Consider the following 25,706-nt stretch of genomic DNA (forward strand, 5'->3'; position numbering starts at 1 on the left):
GACAGGAGACCAAGTTTAGGCAGGGATACAAAGCTGATAGTCTCACGGGGATGAAGTGTCGTTACTCCACTTCTAACCCGCCTCCAAAAGCCAGACGAAAGCCAAATAGATGAGCTTCGGCCAGACTTCAGTAGTTGTGTGCCTCGGCTCTAAAATGGCCTTGCGTCTTGCCACGGCTACGGCAGCTCCACACGGAGTACTTAAATCCAAGCAATAACCCAGGTGGGTACTGCTACTGCGAGGACCATTTTATCAGTGAGGAAACCGATGCTGAAGCCTCACCCTACTAGGTATTCTGCCTCGTTGCTCTGGGATTCAAATCTTCCCAGTAAGAGCCATCAACCCCACCTCCCTTCCACGTTTTTAGGTGCTAAGGTTACTACTCAACCCAACACGCCCCAAACTTGGTCCGGAAGCGAATAAAAACTGTAAGGCGACTACCACTGTCCTGTGCAATAAAAAGCTCACACCTTATTGTCAACAGTGTTTTATTTATACCTACAAAAGAAAACAAGATGGTATCAAAAGGACAATTGACAAACTAAGAACAGTAACGTAGCTCTTAGAATCCTGTGCCTGAACATCACACATCTACACATCTTTCAAGTCTTAATGCGACAGGAATGTGTTCAGAGACCAGCAAGAACATGAATAGAGCACTGATCCCAAGCAAAAGCCACCAACCTTTTAGATGAGAGAAGTCCACACAACGAATGGTTAGGGAGGAACTGGGGAGAAGCAGCCCCAGAGCTTAATTTTGAAATCCTTTCCCTAAATGAGTTTCAACCGTGACTGCAGTAACTAGCCTCACACGAGGACTCTTCTGCTCATGTCCTGAAGCAAAGGCAGAGCCTGAATCATGAGGGACAGACGTAGAGGCAGAAGAGTTACTCTAAAGCCGTTTAGGAAAAACTCTGCCCGATTTCAGCTGCGCTCAGGCCACGATAGCTTTTGAGATTCGGGCTATGCCGTTCTTTTGACTCTACGACCACAATATCCCTGGTGGAAAAAGGGAAGCGAGTGGCAGACCGAATGCCGTCTGCGGGCCCAGAGGCCTTCACCACCAAGGGAGGCTTTAAGACCTGCGAGAGAGCAAACGGCACCCCTTACAGTGGCACCTCTGCTTAAAAATAGTCACGAGTCTGATGTAGAAAGAAATGTCTACGATGGACTGGTCAGTGCTCAGACACAATTTTTCTGTGGCGGGGGGCACTTTGGTTTGAAAGCACAGAGCGGTTCTGCCCAAGTTTTCCTGTGCCTACCATCCTCCCTCGGCCTCAACTTCTATAAGGGGGGAAAAAAGAGAAGTAAAGGAAGAAGAAAGTGTGGGGGGACTGGGGGGAGACGACATGTCAAAGTTCTCACATGCACAGATTTCAGCTTATGCTGACAACCTACCTGTATGTTGCACATTCAACCATACTTTTCAGAACCCCTCAGAAACCATCCCTTCTCTCTCCCTGAAGAATTTTAAAAAGAAAAGAAAAAAACAAAAGAACCTCAAGTATTTAGATATTACAAACCAGCAAGCACCCTCAGGCCTTAGCCAAAGGACGCGGTGGAGCCTTCCCCCTTTAACTACATTGTTCATGAACGATACCAATAGCATAAAAAAATTAATAGTCCAACACTGGATATGGAAGAGGTTTCTGGTGCTGTCTGGTTTCCCTGTCCTGTTACGGTGACCACAAGAGCAGAGAATTCTTTCTAGGCCCGTGTGCTACAGGGAGTCTCAGTTAAACAGTATCATTCTAAAGGGGACAAACTCACCTACCTTCGGAAGGAGGAAAAGTGAAAGGACTTAGGCTTTAGTCCTCTGTAACTTCTCTTAAGCACTACCTACCTGTAAAAAGCTGAGTGCAAAAGGATGCTGAAGAAAATGTGCATCCCAAAGCTGTTACAACAAAGCACTGCAGAGAAGAGTATGAAGAGAATTAAGAGTTCTTTCTTAACAGACCCCGAAGGTTCTTTATTCAAGAGAATTTGGCCGAAAGGGCAGAGTAGCTGGCAAGAGTTGCTTTTATTCTAGCTTTATAGACACGGAGTTTAAAAAGAAACTTTGCCACTGAGTATATTGTTTATAATTAAAAGTGGTTTTTACACTGCAGGTGAACGCATATGTAACTGGTTAAATTATTTAACTGGTTAATAAATTTTCAGTGAGCATTTACGTTCATTCTGCCCCGAGCAACTATCTAGTTGGAAAATGAATTTCACAGATGGTCCCTGGTTATGTGGGGAAGAAAACTAGGCAGCTTCCACCCAGACGCCGAGATGCTACGTTTCACCATTTCAATAAACACTTGGGGTTTTTAAAAGACACACTTAAGAAACTCAGACTCAGCAATTCAATGTCTAACCTGACTAAAATGGTTATTTTTCAGTAATTGGGAAGGGGCAAGGCAGATATAAGGGAGACAAAACCAATTAGGAATTTTTTTAACTGTCAAATGCGCTTAACGAGCAATCAGCCAAAATGACAACGGCCAATGCATTGTCTTAAATACTCATCAGGCCCAAGGAACATTAAAAAGTATTACAGAATGTGCAGGGAATTCCCTCTTGGTTTTCTAACCCAGTAATGAGAGCAATCTAAAGCACAGATGCCACCTTCTTCTGCAGAATTCAACCCTCTACCCTCCCCCCCCACCCCCAACTCAGGACAACAAAAATGGGCTCCCACAAAAGGGCCTAATACCTTACTTTTTCTTTTAAGATGAAAAATAGCTCAAGTATCCTCAACATGCAAGAAGTTGGGGAAAAAAAAAAAAAGAATCTCTTCCAGTCGGCTATATATACGTTTTTACAAAATCTGTTATTTCAGACTGGATCATTTTGGCGGACAGAAGAAACCTGGCAGTGAATTCTAACTAATCTGCATGAAAGACAAATCACAATGGTTGGGGGGAAAATAAAAAAAAGAAAGAAAAGGGGAAGAGAAATAAAAGGGAAAGACAGCGTTCCTTTAAATGCAGTTAAGTCTGCGCAAGTCACTACCACTCAAGTGGTTTCATTTACGTGAAGGGGGAGGGGGAGGAGGGGGAGGGGGGTATTGATAGGCCGTCTGCCCCATGTAACCTATCATATTGGTAGCTCCCGGAGGCTGTGCGAACTGTTGTGACATCAGTGGCTGTGGCTGCTGCCCAGACCGGCCTATCCCACTAAACTGCTGGCTAGAGCTCTGTGAACTTCTCCCAGTCGAGGTGGTGCTACCAGCCCCGTAAGTGCCAGCGCCATATTCCTGGGCTGTATAGCCACTGGTGCCATAAGCAGCTGCCCCATAGGTGCCTTGACCATAGGTGTATTGGCCTGCTTGCGCTCCAAAGGCAGAATTTGGACTTCCATAGCCACTGCCGTTAGCATAACCGGCTCTATCGGTTTCACTACGATCCCGATAGCTCGCAGAGTCTCTCCGGCCACCATCCTTGACTCCTCGAAGCCTCCGGTCACACTCGTCCTGATACATCAGATTGGGATTGTTGGCAGAAGAAGTGGTCCGGTATCGAGAACGACCTCCTGATGGGAGGACACGAGGAGTTTTTAATGCCAGAAATACAGTCCAAACACGACCACGTGTAAAAACTTCTACCGGGTACAAAAGCAGTCAACGTTCCTTCTTGATCTGATTTTTACCCAGGCCAGCCTCCAAATCCGTTACTTTAAAAGATACCCACCATTTGATTCTTTAATAGGACATATTCAAAAGAATGGTAAACACGAAAAGACATTCAGCTTCTCACCATTGTAAATCCTTTTCTTTGAGGATTATTAAGAAACAATCTTACAAATGTAGCAACAATGGTAAAGAAGTTGAGGTGACTTACCATAGATTAAAAATAAAAAGACAGTGGGACGCCTGGATGGCTCAGTCAGTTAAGCGTCTGACTTGGGCTCAGGTCATGATCTCACAGCTCGTGAGTTTAAGTCCTGCACTGGGCTCTGTGCTGACAGCTCAGCGCCTGGAGCGTGCTTCAGATTCTGTTTCTCCCTCTCTCTGCCCCACCCCTGCTCACGCTCTGTCTCTCCTTCAAAAATACATAAACATTAAATGCAAAAAGGTAAGCAGCCAAGTTGCTATGACCCTACGAGGACCGTCTACTAGCGCACACCAGCTCTCGGACGTTGCTCCGTGGGCCTAGCCGCGTCAAAGTTACCTCACAAACTTGAAGTTCCTAGGCTCAATTCCAAACCCACTTACAAATAAACCAAAAACCTTGTATTTTAAAAACCGTTCAGGTAATTCAGACACAGAGCTTTAGCATGCAGTAAGTTTGGGACAAAAGAATACCAAAATAGTAGTTCAGAAGCTATGACCCTAGCCTATTTTGCAACTATCCAATTTTTTTTTTAAGTAGGCTTCATGCCTAGTGAGGAGCCCAAGGCGGAGCTCGACCTCATGCCCCTGAGATCAAGACCTGAGCTGAGATCAAGAGCTGGGATGCTTAACCAACTGAGTCACGCAGGTGTCCCAGAACTATCCAATTTTTATATTCGTTAGCTATACCTGTTTCTACTGCCACAAAACGATATAAAATTACTGCTCTCTTCACATGAGAAACTGAAAGCCTAATACACTAAAGTTTTTGAAGGTATTAAAAATAACCGTAATTCATCTTAATTTTGAACATGCACCATATACTTCACAACACAAAAGTCAGTTTTAGATTACTGTCTATGGAAATACCATGCTGCTAGGAGGCCAAACAGGACAGCCCCCCGACCCCCCGCCCCAATCACGTGGTCTTACTTAGGAACAATTATGAAAACCTATTAATCACTATCCTCTGTTATTCAGTAACACTTAAAAGTCTTCGCAGGACTTAAGCAAACCAAAAAAAGGCCCAATGAGCCCAAAAAGATACCTTGGCAGTACCTGGAAAACTCCAGGACTTACCCTTACCCCCTCCTCCGCCGCCTCCTCTGTGGTCCACCAGCTGCATCAGTTTTGGATTGATAGCCTGATTAGCCTCTTCCAGCACTTTGATCAGCTCTCTGGCCTGCTTTAGGTTCCCTGGGGTGAAGAAGGTGTAGGCAGTGCCCTTGTTGGTGCTACGGGCCGTTCGGCCAATACGGTGCACGTAATCCTCAGAGCTGTTTGGATAGTCATAGTTGATCACAAACTTGACATCTTCCACATCTTCGAGGCCAACGACGAATCGGTGTGTAGGTTGATGTGGCAGGGAAAGAGAAGGTAAAGGACATGCCAACAACAGGTGGGAAGCACGAATGCAGATGACAGCAAGAGGAAAGAAGATCAAGTTAGTAACCATTCTGAACAGGAACAAAAAAAGACTCATCCCAACAGAGTAAAAGAGGATTACTGATTCTTGGGACATGCACAGGAAGCGGCATCTTTATCAGCTATGAAATCCTAATGGAATCCCGTTCGACCACCCGAACTCTTGCCTCTTTATTTTAACCAACGTACTGGCAGGAGTTGTATCGAATTCCAGCTCCTTTTCAAAACCGGAAATGCAGAAAAAAAGTGGTACCACCGATAAGCTACAAGATCAAATTACTTCTACTCTGTTGGGAGAAGCCTGGCAAAATCTACCAGTAGTATAACAAACTTACCTTTAAACCAGTCACAGAGCAAAATGAAAAAAGAAACTTCATATATACTTTACTGCATTTTCAAGGAGACTCAATCAGAATAGATTAAAACATTTTTTGCTCTCGTTATTTAAAAAACTGATCAGAGCCAAAGTACAGTACACACCTATTTTCCTTTGCAGAAATATCCGAATTATCTTTCCCCATTCAATTACCACAAGAGCACATTACACTAAAATTTCACTGTACTACCAAGCCCAGCTCTGCCAAATGAGGTTTTTTTGCTCAACTCAAGGTTATTTCAACTCAGTACTTGCTTCAATTGTCAAAGATTGTCTACATAACCTGGGAAATTAAAATAGCCAAAGAGGGTGGGAAAAACCATGAAACCTTGAGACACAAGTTTAATGTTCTATCCACTGCTGGGAATTGGGTTGAATAACCTCCTAATGCTTCAAGTATGTAAATGTTAGTGTAATGCTTTCAGCTAAATGTAGATTTTTACCTACTTAAACAAACAAGTCTAACATAACAAAGAATCCTAATGTTTTGTGGAAAAAAATCTGCATTTTACAAAGAATATTCAGAAAATATCCTAGATAAAACACAGATTTTTGTGATATAAATAATTAAAAAACATTCTCTGTTTGTTACCAGACCGATGCACACTCCCTCCTCCTTTGGGAAACCGCTGCAGCCGATCCCGTCTCTTTGCCTTTTATTTTTGGCGGCCTCCTTTCGAAAACTCCGCCTTCTGACACGGGACCACTGGAGCGCGGGGAGCATGCATCAAGGGTCCGTGGCAGTGAGAAGTCCCCACACACGCTCGCTCTGTGAACTGGCTTAGATGCTTCTCTGTAGCCCCATTTGGTTGCCAAGCGCCGGAGAACCTGGGTTCGGGTAAAAATTTCAGGTCCTCCAACGCCTCCCCCAAGGATAATTGGGGTGATTGTAGAAAAAAATAATTAATTAAAAAATGTAAGTTACATCCAAAGGGTCAGACTGCATCTATTGCCCAGACTGGATCAATTTCAGGGGAAAGGGGGGATGATTAAAAAAAAAAAAAAAAAAAAAATTCAGCTGTTGTTAAAGGGCCTGTGAAGAAAGGGGCATTACGTCTGTTTCTTATTACGATAAAGGCTCCTCAGTCTTTACTGACCCCTAAAGTCCTGAAATCACACCAGAAAGACGAGAAGGCAGTTATCACAGGGGGCAGCGTGAGTCTCCGGCTAGGGTCGTTGATGCAACAAAGGAAAAATAAAAATTGCCAGGGCCAGGATGGATGTGGGCTGAAGGGCTGGGAAGTTACGCTCCAGGACCACATCTTCAGACCTATGGTAACGCTCCTCAGAGTCAGTCCCACGGTGTAGGACCGTGGGCAGCAGAGCAAGCTGAACTACTGCACTGGAGGCACAGACGTGTGCTTTCCTAGCAGAAAGCACTGGGCACTGGAGTCAACCGTTCAGAAACTTTTAGTCGGGAGTATTTCTGGAGGGGTTCGATAGGGGACGGACATGTCGCAAGTTCTTCACCCTAGAAAGGGGTCCTGTGTGTGTGCACACAGAGCTGGCTGAGGGCACCAAAGAGCAAGCGCAGGATTTGGTTTTCTCCAGTCGGGCCTGCCCTGATCTTATCTGCGCACTGCCACAATATGATCTTGCTGCCTTTAGAGGAGATGCTGTAGCAGGGTAAGACACTGAAAAGTTAACGTTTTGGCCAGCTGCCCGGGATAACAACTTTTTGTCTGACAAACCCCTCCCAATCACTAACTGGGAGGGACTGAGACTAGCCAACAGGCTCATCTAGAGCTGCTCCGGGCCAATGTAGATTTGCCTCGGCCATGTACTGAGTGATCTGCAGCTGATATCAAAGCTTCTGTTAAAAAACAAAACAAAATCAATTCAATACTTTTAGTTTAACAGTGTGTAGTTTAAACGAAAAAAAAAGAAAAAGAAAAATTAAAAATATCCCAGCGCAAAGGGAATAGTGGTTTCCTGAGGATGACTATCATAAAACTATGGGAATTGAAGAACTTACCTGAAGGGAACATTTAAGAGGCCATCGCTGGACAGGAAGTGAAAAAAGGCCTGGTGACTCAGCTGAAAATTGCACCCCTGTCTATGAGGTAGAAGCCTTCACTTTCCAGGATCTTGTAGGACCTTGGTCAGCATTCTGCCATTTTGGTGGGTTTTCCCCCTCCTTTTGATTTTTACAAGGCAGCAAACAAAGGGGCCCAAAACAAGCACTGATGCTGAGTAACAAGAAACAGACTCAGGTACCTTCCCTCTCCCCTCACTTGGATGAGTGGGGGTGGGATGAAGAGTCTAAGTTATTCTAATGGTAGCCAATTGATTTGGTTTAGAAATGCAAGGGGAAAGGGAGGAAGTATTTTTAATTGTCTAGGCAAGATGCACAAAGAAGCTACCAGCACATAGCAAGCCTGTTTAAAAACCACCATCACTGAAAGCTTTTGTGTAAACTGCTTTCAGGCCTCAGCCTCTTCTCCCAACAGGCCCAAGTTCTAACCGCACAGATCCAGACATGACCTCTGAGGGCAGAGACAATTTTCAGTCATGGCTGCAGGCCACCACCCCTGAAGGAGGGAATGATGAATGCAATGTATAAAAAGCCTTCATTCTCTTGTATTCCGGTTGAACGCTTTCTCTTTACGCTACGCATTACAAGGGAATATGGTACTTCTCACCTTACTGGGCAAGAAATTAAACACCTGTCAGTAATTTAAAAAGATCTTTGTGACAGACATAATGTCATCTTTTTTAATATAAAAATTTCGAGATGTACCTGTGTACCTCAGAAAATAATGGGATCAAGTACCACAAAATAGTTCTATAAATTTAAATCATAATGGGTGGAAACCTCCAAAAGAACATAAGCTTCAAGTTAAGTTCTTAAACTGGAAGACAGCACATTGATGATAGGAGCATAGGTGGGAGGAGGGGACAACTGAGCGTACACAATTATCTTACTTCAGTGAATAAAATTGGGCAATGCAGATTTAATTACTGAATGATAACATATTTATGGACTCATTAAATACCAAGATTATGTTAGCATTCATGGAATCGGAACTCCACATACATATAAATGTATATATACATACGTGTATATGTATATATATATATATATATATATATATATATATATGTATATGCATATACAGAAGGGGGGGGAGAGAGGGAGGGAGAGAGGGAGAGAGGGAGAGGGGCGGGGGAGGATGAGGGAGGGAGGGAGGGAGGGAGGGAGAGGGAGAAGGAGGGAGAGAGACAGAGAGAGAGAGAGAGAGAGAGAGAAAGGAGTATCTGCCGAAACTAGCTTCTAATAAGTTAGGTTCAATCAGACTCATCCTATCCAGCCAGAAAACAGAATAAAACCAGGAAAAAGCTGAGCTGTTCAACTGAATGTCTCCTGTCCCCTCTAACCATTTGAATAGTCATGCCTAGGCCTTGCTGCAGACCAAAGCCTGTTTGTCAGCAGCAGGAAGAGACTTTGAAAATAAAAGAAAACAAAAAACAAAAAACACCAAGGTTAAAAAAAAGTTGTGGGGGGAAGGGAAATTATCACACTTTGTGTTCTTCTCTTTTAGATATTTATCTAAACACATGTATACACGACTCTAATTTGAAGTGACAAAGAAATCTTTAAACCAAAAGATACATATACCATTGACAGAGACGCCTATCTATACAAACCTAGCCCACGGGAGGCTACATCTGTGGCAATGAGGATGGGAGCCTTTCCTGAACGGAACTCTGCAAAACAAGAATAGTACCACGAAAGCCAAGTTATACAATCAAGGCCAAATGATTATCTTTAAAAATGACCACACAGACATTCCTAGCTATCTGGCCTTTTCACTCTACCACGTTAAATTTCAAGTGATGGTGTCAAGAACATGCCAAGCTCTTTTAAATTCAAAGGAAAACAGTGATTCTTTGAAAATCTTCACTCTACTCACTTTTAGCAGAGAGGCAACAGACCAAAAGCTACCTCTACTGAAAAGGACTGTTAAAACTATGTAGCAATTTGTAACAAAATTTAAATGAGCTACAATTTTTTGCCCTTAAATTATGACACTGAAGTTACCTTTCACATGAAATAAAACCAAAAGTTAAGGGGCAGGAGAAGGAAGCAACTTTAAAAGATGTGAAATGAAAGGAGGAACCCTACTTTCCTCTGTGAAATAACAGAAAATACGTGTATTCGTCTCTGCCCCCAACTCCTGGCACTCAGCTCCTAAAACGCTTGTAAACAGAAATGCTAGGAGAGTCTTTTATTCTTAGTCTTTGACCTTAGGTCCTGACACACAGACCCCAAGTCTCTCGGAAGATCCTGGGTGACGGAAGTATCTTTTGTGCTGAGGCAATGCTTGGTGGAATCCTGGAAAGCTTCAGGATGGGGGCTGGTCACCAGGAAGACCAAGCCATGATTGTAAGAGCTTGGAACTTTCAGCCCTACCCCTCATCCTCAGAGGAGAGGATAGAGATCGAGTTAATAATCAATTAAGCCTATGTTATGAAGCCTCCATGAAAATTCCAGAAGTACAAGGTTTGGGGAGCTTTACAGGCTGGTGAACGTATGTATTTTAAATTTTTTTTTTAACGTTTATTTATTTTTGAGACAGAAAGAGACAGAGCATGAGTGGGGGAGGGGCAGAGAGAGAGGGAGACACAGAATCGGAAACAGGCTCCAGGCTCTGAGCAGTCAGCACAGAGCCGGACGTGGGGCTCGAACTTACGGACAGTGAGATCATGACCTGAGCTGAAGTCGGACGCTTAACCGACCGAGCCACCCAGGCGCCCCCGTATATATTTTAAAGATAAGACCTTAGGGGCACCTGGGTGGCTCAGTCAGTTAAGTGTCCAACTCTTGGTTTTGCCTCAGGTCATGATCTCACAGTGAGTTAGAGCCCCACACTCTCTCCCCCTCTCTTTCCCTCTCCCCTGCTGGCGTTCTCACTCTCTCAAAATAAGCTTAAAAAAAAAAAAAAAAAAAAAGACCTTATGAAAGAAAATGTGGTGTAAGTTATGAAAAAGTGTAAACAGCCCGCATTATTGACTTTAAAGGACAGTAGAGATATGCCAAAAATGCCCCTAATACTCAATAAACAAGGGCAGAGTTTGGCAAACGCTGGCCTATGGATCAAATCTGGCAATATCTATTTTTACTTTTACTGCAACACAGCCAGACCATTTTTTTCATATGGTTCTTGACCATCTTTTTGCTGTAACATAAGACCTGAACGACTATGACACAAACCCCCATAGAGTCTGCAAAGCAGAAAATCTTTACTACCTGGTCCTTTACAGAAAGCGTGCCCATCTCGGAAACAGTACGGACAATATTTAGTTTTGAACTCACCATTAAGCACCCAATCTCTTTCTGGTTGACTCTTGTCTCCATGGATACACATAGCTGGCCAACTGTCAGAGGAAAAGTAACCAATATTTCAAAAATCTTTAAAAAAGAGGAAATCTAAACTTTAAAAATTCCTACTGAACTATAAATATAAAACCTGAGGCTAATTACCTCAGCGCTGCACTCACCCATCTCTGCGCATCCTTCGAGTGAGGTCATCACAGCGTCTCTTTGTCTCTACGAATATTATTGTCTTATTTTCCTTTTCAGCCATTATTTCCTCCATGAGTTGGATCAACCTGAAAACAAGACGAGCAAAAATGCAGTCATTCGGAGAAGGCCTCCCCGTACACTATGTAGAAGGGAGGTCTACAACATAACTCCCCAAAACTACGGTACTTTTTTTTTCACATTATGTTCTATACAGCTGGTAACTATCACAACTAAGGATCCGGAATCCTTGCTTCTAACGACAGTGCCCTGATGAATGATATAAAGAAAGCTAGTAATGCTTTTGATGTTTTGGGGCCTCAAAAAATGTCAGGTTTCTCAAATGCTTTAATTTTGGAGGATAATTAGGAAAGGTTTAATAGCACCCAAACGGTAAAATCTCTCTTACTTGTGGTCTTTTTCACTTTCCATGCAGACATCCACAATCTGGAGGATGTTGTGGTTGGCACTCAACTCCAGATTGCCCACGTTGATCTGGGTGTAATCACGAAGGAAATCCTCTGCAAGCTGTCTTACTTCTTTTGGCCAGGTTGCGCTCCACATCAGTGTCTGCCTATCAGGCTACCAGGAAAAGAAAAGCTTTCTTTCAGGCTAAGGATGGCAACAGGCACTAGGCATAAAGATGGTCGATCATCAGCTTTACACACCCTGATTTGGTCAACAATTTTACGGATCTGAGGTTCAAAGCCCATATCAAGCATCCTGTCAGCCTCATCCAGTACAAGGTAAGTACATCGGCGAAGATTTGTCTTTCCTGACTCGAGGAAATCTATCAGGCGTCCAGGAGTAGCTATACAGATCTCGACACCTATAAAACAAAACCGCAGATCTAGTCAACTAAGAATTCTTTATACGCTCTCCGAGCCTCACCAAACTGAGAAGCACCAGCTCCGGTGGCTGCACTCAATACCACAGAGCACTAGCTACATTTAGCACCATACTTGGAAGAGCATGATGTAAAGACACTTGACGTATAATTACCAAATCTCCACAAAGTTTGTCTCTAATGATGTTAAACTTTCCCCTAATAGCCTTTCAACCATAACTGAGAATTTCTAACCTGCTGGAATACTGAATTTCTTCCCACAAGGACCCACTATTTTCCTCTTCGATTTCATTCATAAAAATTGATAAAACTCTTACGTGCTAATTTTAAAAAAGATTACCTCTCTCCAAGTCTCGAATCTGGGGACCTTTAGGAGCACCTCCATAAATGCAAGTACTCTTCAATCTAGAACATTTGCCATAGTCATCAGCCACCTGCTGTACTTGCTGGGCAAGCTCTCTCGTAGGAGCCAGAACTAGACACTGAAACAAACATGCACATTAATACACCTCTCCCAAGTTAAAAAAGAAAAAGAACAAAAAGGTGATCTAATTCTTTCTACTGCCTAATCTGATACTTTAAAAATTACACGATGGGGAGAGAAGGCAGAGAGTTTAAGACTGTGCACCGGAGTGTGGCAAAAAAATTGTGACAATATTTAGCATATGGAATGATGGTTTACTTTTGATACAGGATTCATTACAGTTTATTGCTATCTAAGTGGATTTACAGATTTTATCACCTAGTTTTAACAACTCACAGAATGAACAAGTGGCTTTAACCACGGATTAAATATTAGTAAAAAGAGATAAACAAGAAAGAAGCAGACACTTTTCTGAATTCCAGTTTAAACTTTTAGCCAGACACACGAGGCAAAAACAATGATGACTTCTAGAACACTCAAAACAATACAAAATTAGGACTCTTTTAAATAGGTATCGTATACATAGTTATCAATGACTCCCGTTTTGTGTACAGATCCGTTAAGTATTAGCTAACAATAATAAAGCTGATTCTATTAGCCATATGGAATATATGATGTATCATATAATGCAAAGTAATGTGTTACTTCTTTTTGCGAATATTTTGAGACGTACCTGTTTGTAAACACATTATCAAATGCGAGCCCAATTTTTTAAAGATTTAAGTAATCTCTACACCCAACGTGGGGCTCAAACTCACAATTCTGACATCAAGAGTTGCATGCTCTACTGATTGCGCCGAGCCAGTAAGGCACCCCTCAATTTTTAAAAAAAAAAGTAAGAATGTACATCCAAAATGTTTGAAAACCACTACACAAAACTTACAGGAAATAGCACTAAGTGAAAACAATCAAACCAGAAAATCATCCTGCCCCATAAACACTTACAGAAATACTACTTAACCACAAAGAATACACACCCCAAATCTGACTGACATGCAGAGAAGTGACATCATTTCATACTTCCTTTAATCCCTCACAGCACCATTGAGCAATTAAGAACTGTATTTGAATTTACTACACAGTAAATGCCTATATATGAAAGCAGTATATATAATGGTTAAAAGTAACATTGGTTCAAACTCAAGTTCAGCCATTTAATAGCTGTTTTGGCTAGGGGCGCCTGGGTGGCTCAGTTGGTTGAATGTCAGGACTTCAGTTCAGGTCAGGATCTCGCAGTCTGCCCGACATCGGGCTCCCCACTGATAGTGAGGAGTCGGCTTGGGATTCTCTCTCTCTCTCCCCCCCCTTTCTCTGCCCCTCCCCAACTTGCGCATGCTCTCTCTCAAAATAAATAAAAAATAGCTATTTGGACTAGTCATTTAATTGCACTGTTAAAATTTATCAGTAAGAAAGTATCACTTTCAGATATGGAGGATCGACTTGAGAATGAAATCTGAAAACACATGCAAAGCACAGTGCCTGAAACACAGTGATCAATAAATTACAGTTAATTTTATAATCGTAAACACACTTACAATTGGGCCGTCTCCCCTTTCCAAGTATGGCTGGTGGTTAATATGAACAATTGCAGGCAGCAAATACTGGGGGGGGGAAAGAATGACAGTCTTATTCCAAAACTAAGCCATTACCTTAAATTATCACAGTAACTGATAATGCCTAATCACAAAAATGAAAACAGAACTCACAACTGTTAAACACACATGCAATGTAAATTTGAACACAAAATACTTGCACATATCTCACATAACTAAGAAAGCTGAAATACTACCTATACCATCTGAATCAGAACTTTCTAAGAATTAAGAATTAATGGGATAATCAGAATAGCAAAATAAGTCACCACAATATTAACCTTCCCCTCCTGGTGGTACGTACCGCCAATGTCTTCCCAGACCCAGTCTGCGCAATGCCCACCATATCTCGGCCACTGAGAGCCAACGGAAATCCCTGGCACTGAATCGGAGTTGGTTCTGTGAAGTGCTGATCCATCAACACATCCATTACATATTCTGTAAGAGAACAACCATTACCGCTTTTAGATAAAAAACTAAGAACACGGCCAAGAGAATTCTAAAAAACTGTTCAACTCATCAAAGGAAGGATTTACCCGGCTTTACATCCCTCCAAGGAAAGTGCTGTTTCTTTCTTTAGTTACTGAATCTCTGACCCGATGACGACTACCTCTCTGAATGCTGCTGCTAGATATATCTGCCCTTCCCCTCAATACTTAAAAAAAATTTTTTTAATGTTTATTTTTGAGAGAGAGCGAGCGAGCATGAGTGGGGGAAGGGCAGAGAGAGAGGGACACAGAATCTGAAGTAGGCTCCAGGCTCTGAGCTGTCAGCACAGAGCCCAACGAGGGCTCGAACCCATGAACTGCATGATCATGGCCAGAGCCAAAGTCAGCCGCTCAACCGACTGAGCCACCCAGGCACCCCCCCCCCCCTTTAATACTTTAAAAACCACTGCCGTAAGGTATAGAGTGGGCACATGGCTGTCAGTCATGTATTGTCTGCCAAGTCATATCCAGCTAGAAAGCAATTTCATTCTACTTTCTGAAAGGAGACAAAAGTTCTAGGGGAAGATGAAAATAAATAAATAAATGAACAGATAAGCATAAAAAAAAATCTCTTATTCAATTAATACAGCATTTACTTCCAAGCCTTGAAATTATAAAACAAAACATTTATCATCACCTTTGTGAAGGGTTTCTATTTGCCTCTTCAACAAAATCCTGAGCCCGAATGAAAACCTTTGAATAACCCGTTACCCATGTTTACGGTTCAATAAAAACTAACAAGTAAAATCCTGGATTAAAGAACACTTACGTGGGAAGTTAGCGTGATGGAAGGCAAACACAGGTTTAGGACAAACATCCCCCCCTCTCACTGTAATTTCTTTCTTTCGGCGTAGTTCATCAACCTCGTACTATGGAAGAAAACAAAGTAAAACAAGTAAATGAACAAAGTTATTCTAAACACGCAAAACTTTACTTGCCAATCAAGCTCAACAATTATCATCCATTCCACGATTACACTGGAAAATATATCTAACACTTCTAACAGCTCTTTCACATACATTCAACGTCACCCAATTTGTAAGGATCCTCCCAACTTTGTGAGTCCATGAAGTGATAATGGTAAGAGTTCCATTTTCCCCACGAGAAAACGAGACACTTCAAAATATTAAGTAACGTGCCCAAGGTCAGAAGTAGGAAGGAGAAACGGTGGAACTCGGAACCAAATGCTCTTTCCATTACACCTTCTTCTGAACAAGTAACCATTTCATGAGTAGAGTCCAAAACAATCACAATGAGGTTAAAAAAAGACAAACAGAAGTATATTTAGACCAATGTTTTATTTTTTTAATTTATGTTTTCAAGTTTATGGAGACAGCACACACAAGAGTCTAAGTGGGGGGAGGGGCAGAGAGCGAGAATCCCAAGCAGGCTCCATGCTGTCAGCACAGAGCCTGACACGGGGCTTGAACTCACCAATGGTTAAGATCACGACCTGAGGTGAAATCAACAGTCAGACAACTTAACTGACTGAGACAGCCAAGTGCCCCTATATTTATGCCAATGTTTTAATTTTAACTTCATAGATGAAAAAACATGAACCTCCTATACAGTTAAAATCTCCTACATGACCAATTGGGAAGTATACCAATAAATGAAAACCAAACAAAGAAGAATCTAGGTACCACACTAGAACAAAACAAGTAATAGCAGTGTGAGTAAAGACTGCCTAATATGTCAACTGAGTTCGTTACCGTGTATACAAAAAAGGTGAAATAAACCCCCAAAACTTACCGGAGTCAGCCTTGCCACTTCCGGATGCTCTACATAAAAATTCTTCTCAAACTTGGGGAGCTCACTCAAGTCCCACTTCTTTTTACGTAAACGCTCCCCAGGATTACCAAATTTCTTCGGGGGAAGGCCACCGCCACCTCTTGCTCCAAATCTAGAAACACCAAAATTTTTACTTTACTGAGTATTTACTTACGAGGGTGGCACCTTAGGTGCCATAAAAAACAAGCAAAAAACTCTTCTCTTAGGATACTACCAGGCCCCTCCAAGAATATGTTTTTCTTACTCAAAGGTATGGAGGAAAAGGGTTCGTAAAACTTCCTTTACTAATATTGTTACAGGTATGGTTATGAGGGGTGAAAAATTAAAAACTCTTTTATGTTTACAGATATGTATCCTAGGGATTACAACCAGATTCGGGAATCACTGAAAAGGCTTGAATTTTGATTCTACTACTTAAGATGTTGTTATGAACAGTTTAGCTTCTCTGTACCTGTTTCTTATGTAAGTGGAAATACTACTACCACCACCTATTTCAGAGACCGCTATGAAGATGAAACGAATGTGTGAGAAGTATTAAAAAAAAAGTACCTGGCGTAGTATTCAATACAAGTTAGCGTAACTGTATTCATTCAACAAAGTTACTGCACCAGGTACTGTTTTAAGCGGTTCCTGGAGATACTAAACTGAATAAAACAGAAATCTCTACTCTCGTATAACAATCAGACACGTAGGCAAAGGAAGACATTAGTTTATGTTTAAATTAAAGGCAAGCAGGTGGACAGGTAGAAAGATCCACTTGAAGCAAGTCGCCCCATACCTGCAACAGTTTCGTGGACTCCTTACCCGTAACTGTGGTAAGTACTCCTGTTGTCTGCTAAGCTAAGGAAAACTACCACGGCCCCTATAAGGCCAAGAGGCTACTCTTCACCTTTAGTTAATGCTAATGAATAGCCAGAAATGATTTATGACCTCTCCTTCCTCTTAACTGCCACCTTTACCTTCTCCTCTTTGTTCCCAGGGAAATAGTACTGTTAACTATAAATGTGCCGAAGAAAACACTACTGAGTCTTATTTAAGTTTTTCTTTTTTGTCTTTTTTTATTTAGTAACCTCTATGCCCAACATGGGGCTCGAACTCACAATCCCAAGATCAAGAATCACATGCTCCACTGACTGAGCCAGACAGGAACCCCTTACTTAGGGTTTTAAAAACTCAAACAGATTTAAGGCCAATCTTTGTTTTATCCAACATTCGTAACAGACAAGTTCAACTGGAATACAAATATGACCACTAGGCCAACTTGCAATGTCCTACTCTTCCTAGACCACAAAGATGATCTTCATTCCTGTGTTTCAACCTACTGAAGTGTGGGCCATTGTTTTGAATACAAGTAGTATACACTTACATGATGTTTCCATTCCATTTCTTTACCTCCCAAAATACTATACTGAATTTAACTTCCCCTTTCCACTCTAACCCACTCACATCATCTTGCAGATGGTTCCACATCACAACTGACAGGCAGTAGCTGTATTATTTTAAAGGGCTTCAATTCCCTAGGATTCAAAGTGTTCCTAAAACTTACCCAACTAGATAGTTCTCTAAATACAAAGACTGACCGCAGGAAATTTTCTTGGGACCACTGAGTACCTACACTCAACAGGCAGAACTTGACAGATTCCATGTATACTATTGAACTGTTAACAGAAATCAGGAATCAAAACTGAAGCATGTTACAAAGATACGTATATTGAAGACATAGATCAATGACTTCTTCAACTTGCCCTCAGGCCCAAAGGTCAATACCGAACAGATCAAAGACCACCTGGGTCAACTTTCCTCCCTATAAAGGAAGCGACAGTTCTAAGTAAGTAGGTAAGTCAAGCATTTTGATTGTCAGGTTTGCAAAGAATTATAGGACCAATTTTGAGAGACTATCAGCCTAGTTTATACTATTTTTCGAGAGACTGTCAGCCTAGTTTATACTATTACTAATTTATGTAGTTCCTAGGTGCTCTTTCCATGCTGCTGCATTCCAATGCTGTCCAGACCTTAAACTAATGATCTACAAGAGAACTTTGGAAAGTCAGGTTCCTTTAAAGGCTTATTCAAAGGGAAGAGGTTTTTCCCCCGTATCATCTTGACTATTTCATTCTCCAAGACATACTACTCTATACTACAAATATATTTTGAAACACGGGATTCTTCAAAAATATGCTGCACCTTTATAAAGCTAACCCAAGTAAGATAGCCTTTTACTTTCACAGAATTTTTGAGCACATATCCTAATCCCTGACATACCATACTGTTCATTAAGGTCTTGACTGCATATGAAGTTTGACTTTGCAACAAATGCAGCTCTTAAGATTCAGCAACATCATGCCAGTTTAAATTTACAATGTATAAAATGTTCAAATAATCCATTGTTCAAACTAATAATCCATTTCAGCTCTGTTAACACTCAGTTAAGAAAAACAGCAATTTAAATCGTAAATGAAATTTCATGGTAAAGGTAGAATTAAGACACAGACATTATGAAAAAGTGTCATTTTGTTGATATGAACCATTTTTAAAGCCTAAAATGTCATCTGATAGTCAATATGGGATAAAGTAGGGATCAGTAATTCACTTTTTCCTCTTTTAAAATAATTTATTTTTATTGTTACAGCATATATACGATGAAATTAAGTATTAAACCAAACACCCACAGTAAAGAGGACATTATCAGTACCTTGGTAGCTCCCTGTGCCCACTTCAAGTTCACAAACCCCCTAACAACCATCTCAAATTTTGCTTCATAGTTTTGTCATATACGTCTTTATAGCTATTATCCTTTTACCACGATTTTTTTTACTTAATGTTTGTGAGTCATCCATGTTGATGTTAAGTTTTTTTCTTTTCACTGTTGTGTTGTATTCTACTTGTATAAATACCCACACTTTATCCAGACATACACAGGAGCTGTGTCCACTATTAACATGAACAATGATGGTATACACGCTTTTGTATACAAATGCTGGGGAAGGTGTACAAGGTTTCTCTGCATTTTAATGTCTACAGTATAAAGCTTAAGAGGGGAATTACTTGGTCATTTTCAAATTTACTAGCTAACCTCAAATTCCCTTTCCTAAATGGTTGCACAGAAACTGACTTCTAAATTTAGCTATACTGTGAAACACTAAGCAAACACTCCACTTTTAGCCCTCCAAATTTAACACTAAGATCAAACATTTTCCTTCCTAACAAAGCATAAATAATCTTTTATTTTGCAACTCAAATGATAACTGAAGTACTTGTGACTCGTACGTCTGGGATGTGTGTATCTGAACCACAAAAAACAAAAATGTTTGAAGAAAACATCAAGTAACAGAACACCCTACTACAAAGAGACAATTTCACATGGTATCTTAATTCCAGAGAACAATGCAAAGTAAAGGCAAGTATTATGCCCATCTTCAGTTGAGAAAACAGGCTCACAAAGGTCCAGGATCTTGCCCAAGGTCACATATATGTTAATAAGTGGCGTTCCATGACTTTTTATCCAGAGGTTAAGACTTTTATTACATAAAAGTAACAGCACAAACCAACATGGAGCTCTTAAGCAACTTCTTCTTTTTACGGATTTTAAGTTGAATCTCAGTATCTGCGAAGACGTCGGGTCTAATTTTATTAACTTTCAACCCAGGAACCGTGGCATTACCCCACCAAAAACTTTCTGGTTAGGCCGCGAAGCTAATACCCGACACCAAGCGGAGAAAAAGAGACCGAAACACGGGGTGGGGGGGGGAGGACCCCTAAACTAACGATTAAAAAAAAAAAAAAACCCCTCCCTCCTCAAACAAGATCATTTAGATCGCTAGCAATTCCACTGCTTTACTGTCCAATGTGCTTCCTTCGAATTACCTGAAATACGACTAAAGGTGATTTAAAAATACGTTTAAAACGAGAAGTCAGCCTTAGGGTCTCTAGTTAGTTTCCAACCAGGTTTCCAGCTCCATTAACAGTGATCTCTGGCGGCCGACAACATAAGGGAAGCCATTTGGCGTCAAGATTTTCCCAGGCCGAACTCGGAGACCTCCTCCTCTTCTCAGCAAGAACATCCGTGGTTTCACAGATGAGCGCTGAGGCCTGGAGATCAAATGACTTGACCAAATTGGCCGGGCTCGAAATGCCGGGCGGCGAGGCGAGGCCGGGCCGGGTCTGCGGCGCCGGGGCGGCCGCTGCCGCTCCCCGCCACGACGGCGGTCCGCAGAGGAGGGGCCGGGGCGTCGCCAGGCCGCCGCCCCCCGCCGGCTCACCCGCGATCCCGGGGCGCAGGCCCCCCCCCCCCGAAGACCCGCGCCCCACACCGCCATTAAGTCCCCGGTCGCCTCGCCTCCCGGAGTCGGGAGCGTCGCTCCCGGGCCCGCGGTCCGCTCCAGGTCTCCCGCTGGGCCGGAGGCTGCGGTCTCCTCGGGAAGCAACCTTCCCCCTCCCCCCCCGGCCCACGCACACGCGAGGCCTTCCCTCTCCCCCTCCCCCCTTACCCTCCACGGTCACGGTCCCGGTCCCGGTCCCCAAAGCCGCCTCCGCGCATGGTCCCAAACGGATAGAGATCTGGGAGCGGGGCACGGATGGCCGGGCTCGGGAGGGCCTGCGGCTCCGGTCTGGTGACGACCGATGGCGGCGGCGCCTCCGCTGTTGGGGCGGCGGCAGGCGCGGCGCTCTCTCGCTCCGACGCGCTGTCTCCCGTCGCAGACGCCACCGTCGCCGCCTCTCTCGTCGGAGACGGGAGCAAAACACAGAGAATCGGGGTTATAAAAACAGTGGGTAGGTTTGGCTACGCTCAAACCCGGCAGCGCCGCGGTCTAGGCGTCTCCTTCCTTCCCAGCGACTGCACAAAATGGCGGCCGGCGCTGAGACTGCTCCAGCTTAACGCTACGTACGTCGGAGACGATACGTAAACAGCGTCTTGGAATGGCCCGAGGGCTTCGCGGAGTCCTAAGGGTATTCTTGGAAGCACTTTACGTCAGTTGCGCAGACAAGCCCATTCTGCATTCGGTAGAAGAAAAAGAAAGTACGAAGCGGGCGTAGAGTTCTCGCGCCACCTGAACTAGAACGTGGGGTGGGGTGAGGGGAAGAGCCTCCGGTGCGACGTAACATTCTTTGCGTCGTTAGCCGGCCCACTATTGCGGAGATGCGCAGTGTGCGTAACGCATTCTGTTTGGAGAATAGAGGATTTTGCCGTGCTCCGAACGCGGGACGGTCTCCCGTCCTCCTTGTGCAAGTTGCTTTGCGGAGACAATAACTGTCCTCCATATTGCAGTCGCCAGGTGTCAGGGCCTTCAGGCGCCTTAAGCCCAGGAGGGTCTTCAGGGTCCCTGGCCGGCGCTCCCAAACAGCGCTGCCGGCTCCCTGGCCCCGCCGGCCTGGGCCTGCCGTCACGGGCCGCGCGCCTCGGCGCCATTTTCTTTCGGTTGCCTCTGGCTGCGCCGTCGCCGGCAGCCATGATGGATGCGCCTCGTCCGTTCTTCCGGGAGGTGATCCGTCGACGACGTCTCATTTGGGTTCAAGTCCTCTCCACGACGCCCGGTTCACACCGAAGTGCTGTCTCTGAGCCGAACGTTCCCGCTGGCCCCGGCTGAGCACAGTCGGCTAGCAGCGAACCAAAACGTGGGTGGGGTCCCCGTTGAGATAGACGCCGGGGTCCCTTGGCCGCCGTTCATCTCGGCGCGGCCTCCGGAGGCCCTCGGGAGACCCTTGGCGCTCTCCGGAGACGAAAAGGCTCAAAAGCTGTGGCCTGTAGACACGGAAGAGGTGAAGGCATAAGCACGTGTGTCTAACCAGGCCGGACGGCGTTCCTCTCGCTCAATTCCTTCTGAGCTGGCGTCCAGCCTCCTGCTTGCTTCTCTCCCAGACTGAACTTCAGTCTCCCAAGCAAGGCCGGATGGTGTCGCAGAATCGTCAAGCAGCTAGGGCCCTCCGAACAGCTCATCTGTCGTCTCTTTTGTTTCTTTCTACAGATGGGAGATTTGAGGTCCCTCGCTGTGGGGCTGAGTGTTGTCTCCTACCCTGTTGAGAATGTTTCCCAAATTACTATGAAAGCATAGGGAGAGGAGCTTTGGTGACGAGCCGTTCAGGTGTCTCTGGCTGGGACCATGGACGCAAATGGGCAGTGGGGATCACTGGACAAGTGTCGATCGCCTAATGGGCCAAGCACTGTGCTAGGCCCTGGGGCAGAGCAGTGAACTTACGGGTTCCTGCCCTCATGGAGTTTATACTCTAGTGGGGGAGAGGAGACAAATGGTAGGTTAAGTATCGCCAACTAAAACAGAAAAAAGAGAGGAAGGGCATAGTACTTGTGTGCCCGTGGGAGAGGGGAATGTGTAGGTGTCCTAGCGTTACTTGCCTAGAATGCCCTGGGGAAGGCCTCCCTAAGTAAGTGGCATTTAAGCAGAGAACTACAGGGAAGGAACATGTGCAAAGGCCCTGAGGCAGAATGTGGCCCGGCGTATTTTGAGGAGGAAGAAAGAGAGAGGGCCAGATTGTGAACTTTATCTTTTCCTTTTGGTAAAATGGAAATCTCCGGAAAGTTTTCAGCCGAGTGACATAATGAAAGGACCCCTATGATGACAGTGTGGAGAAAAAATTGAGAGTGGGCTAGTGCAGCAGGAGGCAGATTAATTAGGAGGTTGGTGCAGTAGTCCAGGCAAGAGATGATGGGCTTGGTGCAGGTTAATAGCACTGGGTGAAAGAGGAACGGTCTGATTGGAAATTTAGCCAGTGATTTGCTAATGGGTGGGATAGGAAATAAAAAAGACTCAAGGATAAATCTTGTAGGAGTGGCACAACGGTCAAGCTCCCGTGATTTAGAACGTATGGGCGCTGAAAGAATACTTTGGACTAGTTTGCCTATTTATCATGTATGCTAAGTAATTAAATCTGAGGCTCTCCATATAACAATTTATAAAGTAAGGTAGCTCCACTGAAACCCTCCCTACATTTTGCTGAGGAGAAATAATTTGTATTTTGCTACGAGATCAGGTCCTTGTCTGACAGCATCTCATAGCTCCTTTGTCTTTATAAAACTTTTCACGGCATGCAATTCTATATTTATGTCATTTGATTAATACCACGTCCAAAAAAAGTGAACTTTTAGTCTTCCTATGTCAGACAAGTTTTTGATTATAAAGTGAATCCACAGTATGCATTTCTCATTCTTTTTTTTTTTTAATTTTTTTTAATGTTTTTTTAATTTATTTTTGAGACAGAGCATGAACGGGGGAGGGTCAGAGAGAGAGGGAGACACAGAATCTGAAACAGGCTCCAGGCTCTGAGCTGTCAGCACAGAGCCCGACGCGGGGCTCGAACTCACGGACCGCGAGATCATGACCTGAGCCGAAGTCGGCCGCTTAACCGACTGAGCCACCCAGGCGCCCCTCTCATTTTTGATATATGTCTGTTTTCTTACCAAAGATGGTTGAAGCTTATTAAATTTTTTCTAAACACAGAGAAAGATTTTTATTAAGTAGAGCGGTCAGAGAACCTAGGAATTTCATCACTAACAGCCACGACTGTTGAGAAAAAGGAAATGTGCTTTGCTCAATTCATCTTTATTTGAAAACTGTATGATCCAGCAGTTGTGCCCCTTGGTATCACCTGTAAGATTTGAAATTTTAGTCCGCACAAAAATTTGCACACGGGTGGCCATAGCAGCTTTATTCAGTTGCCAAAACTTGGAAGCAACCCCGATGTCCTTCAGTAGGTGACCAGATAAACTGTGGTACATCAGGGGAATGGAATGTTATTCAGCACCAGAAAGAAATGCACTATCCAGACACGAAAAGACCTTGAGAAATCGTAATTGTGTATTTCTAAGTGAAAGAAGCCAATCGAAAAAGGTTACATACTGTATGAGTCTAACTGCATGACCTTTTGGAAAAGGCAAAACAATGGAGATAATAAACAGATCAGTGATTGTATCAGGGGATACCGGTGGGGGGGGGGGGGGGGGAGAAAGAATAAGTAGATAGGAGTACAGAGGAATTTTAGGACAGTGAAACTATTCTGTGTGGTACCATGATGGTGTGAATACGTATTATTATACATTTATCGAAACCCAGAGAATGTACAACATTAAGAATGAACCATAACGTAAACTACAGACTTGGGGTGATGATGATATATCGACGTAAGTTCATCAATTGTAACGAATGTGGAGAGGGTTGATAATGGCGAGGGGCTCTATGTGTAGGACAGGAGGTAGATAGAAACTCTGTACCTTCCTCTCAATTTTGTTGTAATTCTAAAACTTCCCTAAAAATATAAACCCTTAAAAAAAAAAAAAAAAACCCTGAGAACCGACGACCACGGAATGCTCATGCTCACCATATCCTAGGCATGTGCTATGAGCTGTTACTTTATTTTATTTTATTCTCATCTGTAAACGAGGTAACAGTACCCCATAGGATTTTAGAGCCAATGAAAATCCCATTCAGAGTGGCGTTGCCTGTTATCATCTCTCAGAAGAGATCACTTTCTCAGAATAAAGGGAAATATCACTTTCTCAGAAAAAAGGCTGAGGCTTAGGAAGATTAAGTCACTCAGCCAGGGTCACAGAGCCATTGGCATAGCTGGGACTCAAACCTGGGTGCTCGGAGAAGGTTTTCACATAGGACTGGTGACAGTTTGGGCCAGAGAATTCGTTGGGGGGGGGGGGTTGTCTCCTCGGGAACATTGAGAATGACTCCAATCGGGAACCACTGTTTTAGGACCCCTATGCTACACTCCCTCCCTGCGGGATCCCAGGATGATCATTCTCTTTCAGTTGTCAAGTTTTCCTGCGAATTTGGTTTGCCTTCTGCACTCCGTGTGCCAATACCAATGCCATTTTCTTTTTTTTTTTTTTTTTTTAATTTTTTTTTCAACGTTTTTTTATTTATTTTTGGGACAGAGAGAGACAGAGCATGAACGGGGGAGGGGCAGAGAGAGAGGGAGACACAGAATCGGAAACAGGCTCCAGGCTCCGAGCTGTCAGCACAGAGCCCGACGCGGGGCTCGAACTCATGGACCGCGAGATAGTGACCTGGCTTAACCGACTGCGCCACCCAGGCGCCCCTGCCATTTTCAATTTTATCTGTTTTATTGTTATTACAGCAGTAAAATTTATATTCAAAACCCAACTGCCAACCACGAAGAGAGTTATTCCTCTTGTTTAGATTTAAAGCCATAGGTTTTTGTTTTTAAGCTACTTTTACCATCAACCACCCATGCTAAGTTCTATACATACATTCTCTCTTCTCAGTGATACAGCTCTGCAATTTGGGTCATTAAACTCACCCAGAGGTGAAATGCAGTTGCCCTGCTTTCTGTCTTGGTAGGACTGACGTTAGTTTTTTGCTAGCTTGGTTCATTGTACTTTAGATATAAGTTGAGAATACGGACATACTTCAGTCAACAAAGGTAACTTAAAGAAGTTGCCTTTA

General features: G+C 43.4%; 1 protein-coding gene across 2 annotated transcripts; it reads right to left on the reverse strand.

The window, feature by feature from the left end:
• Nucleotides 1-471: 471 nt before the first annotated feature.
• On the reverse strand, nt 472-21,060 carry DDX17 (DEAD-box helicase 17). Of its 2 annotated transcripts, none has more exons than XM_060656338.3 (13): nt 20,769-21,060; nt 16,243-16,393; nt 15,260-15,359; nt 14,307-14,440; nt 13,946-14,011; nt 12,327-12,468; nt 11,808-11,968; nt 11,549-11,721; nt 11,118-11,228; nt 10,933-10,994; nt 9,264-9,323; nt 4,901-5,137; nt 472-3,516 (listed from the first exon to the last, which is right to left on the reverse strand). In XM_060656338.3, exons 1-13 carry the CDS (start codon nt 20,816-20,818, stop codon nt 3,011-3,013), a joined length of 1,953 nt encoding a protein of 650 aa, XP_060512321.1. In that variant the 5' UTR covers nt 20,819-21,060; the 3' UTR covers nt 472-3,010. The 2 variants fall into 2 exon arrangements, with proteins under 2 accessions (XP_060512321.1, XP_060512320.1); XM_060656337.3 differs by having other exon boundaries at nt 4,895-5,137.
• Nucleotides 21,061-25,706: the final 4,646 nt, after the last annotated feature.

Source organism: Panthera onca, chromosome B4, assembly GCF_046562875.1.
Source record: "Panthera onca isolate mPanOnc1 chromosome B4, mPanOnc1 haplotype 2, whole genome shotgun sequence".
NCBI lineage: Eukaryota > Metazoa > Chordata > Mammalia > Carnivora > Felidae > Panthera > Panthera onca.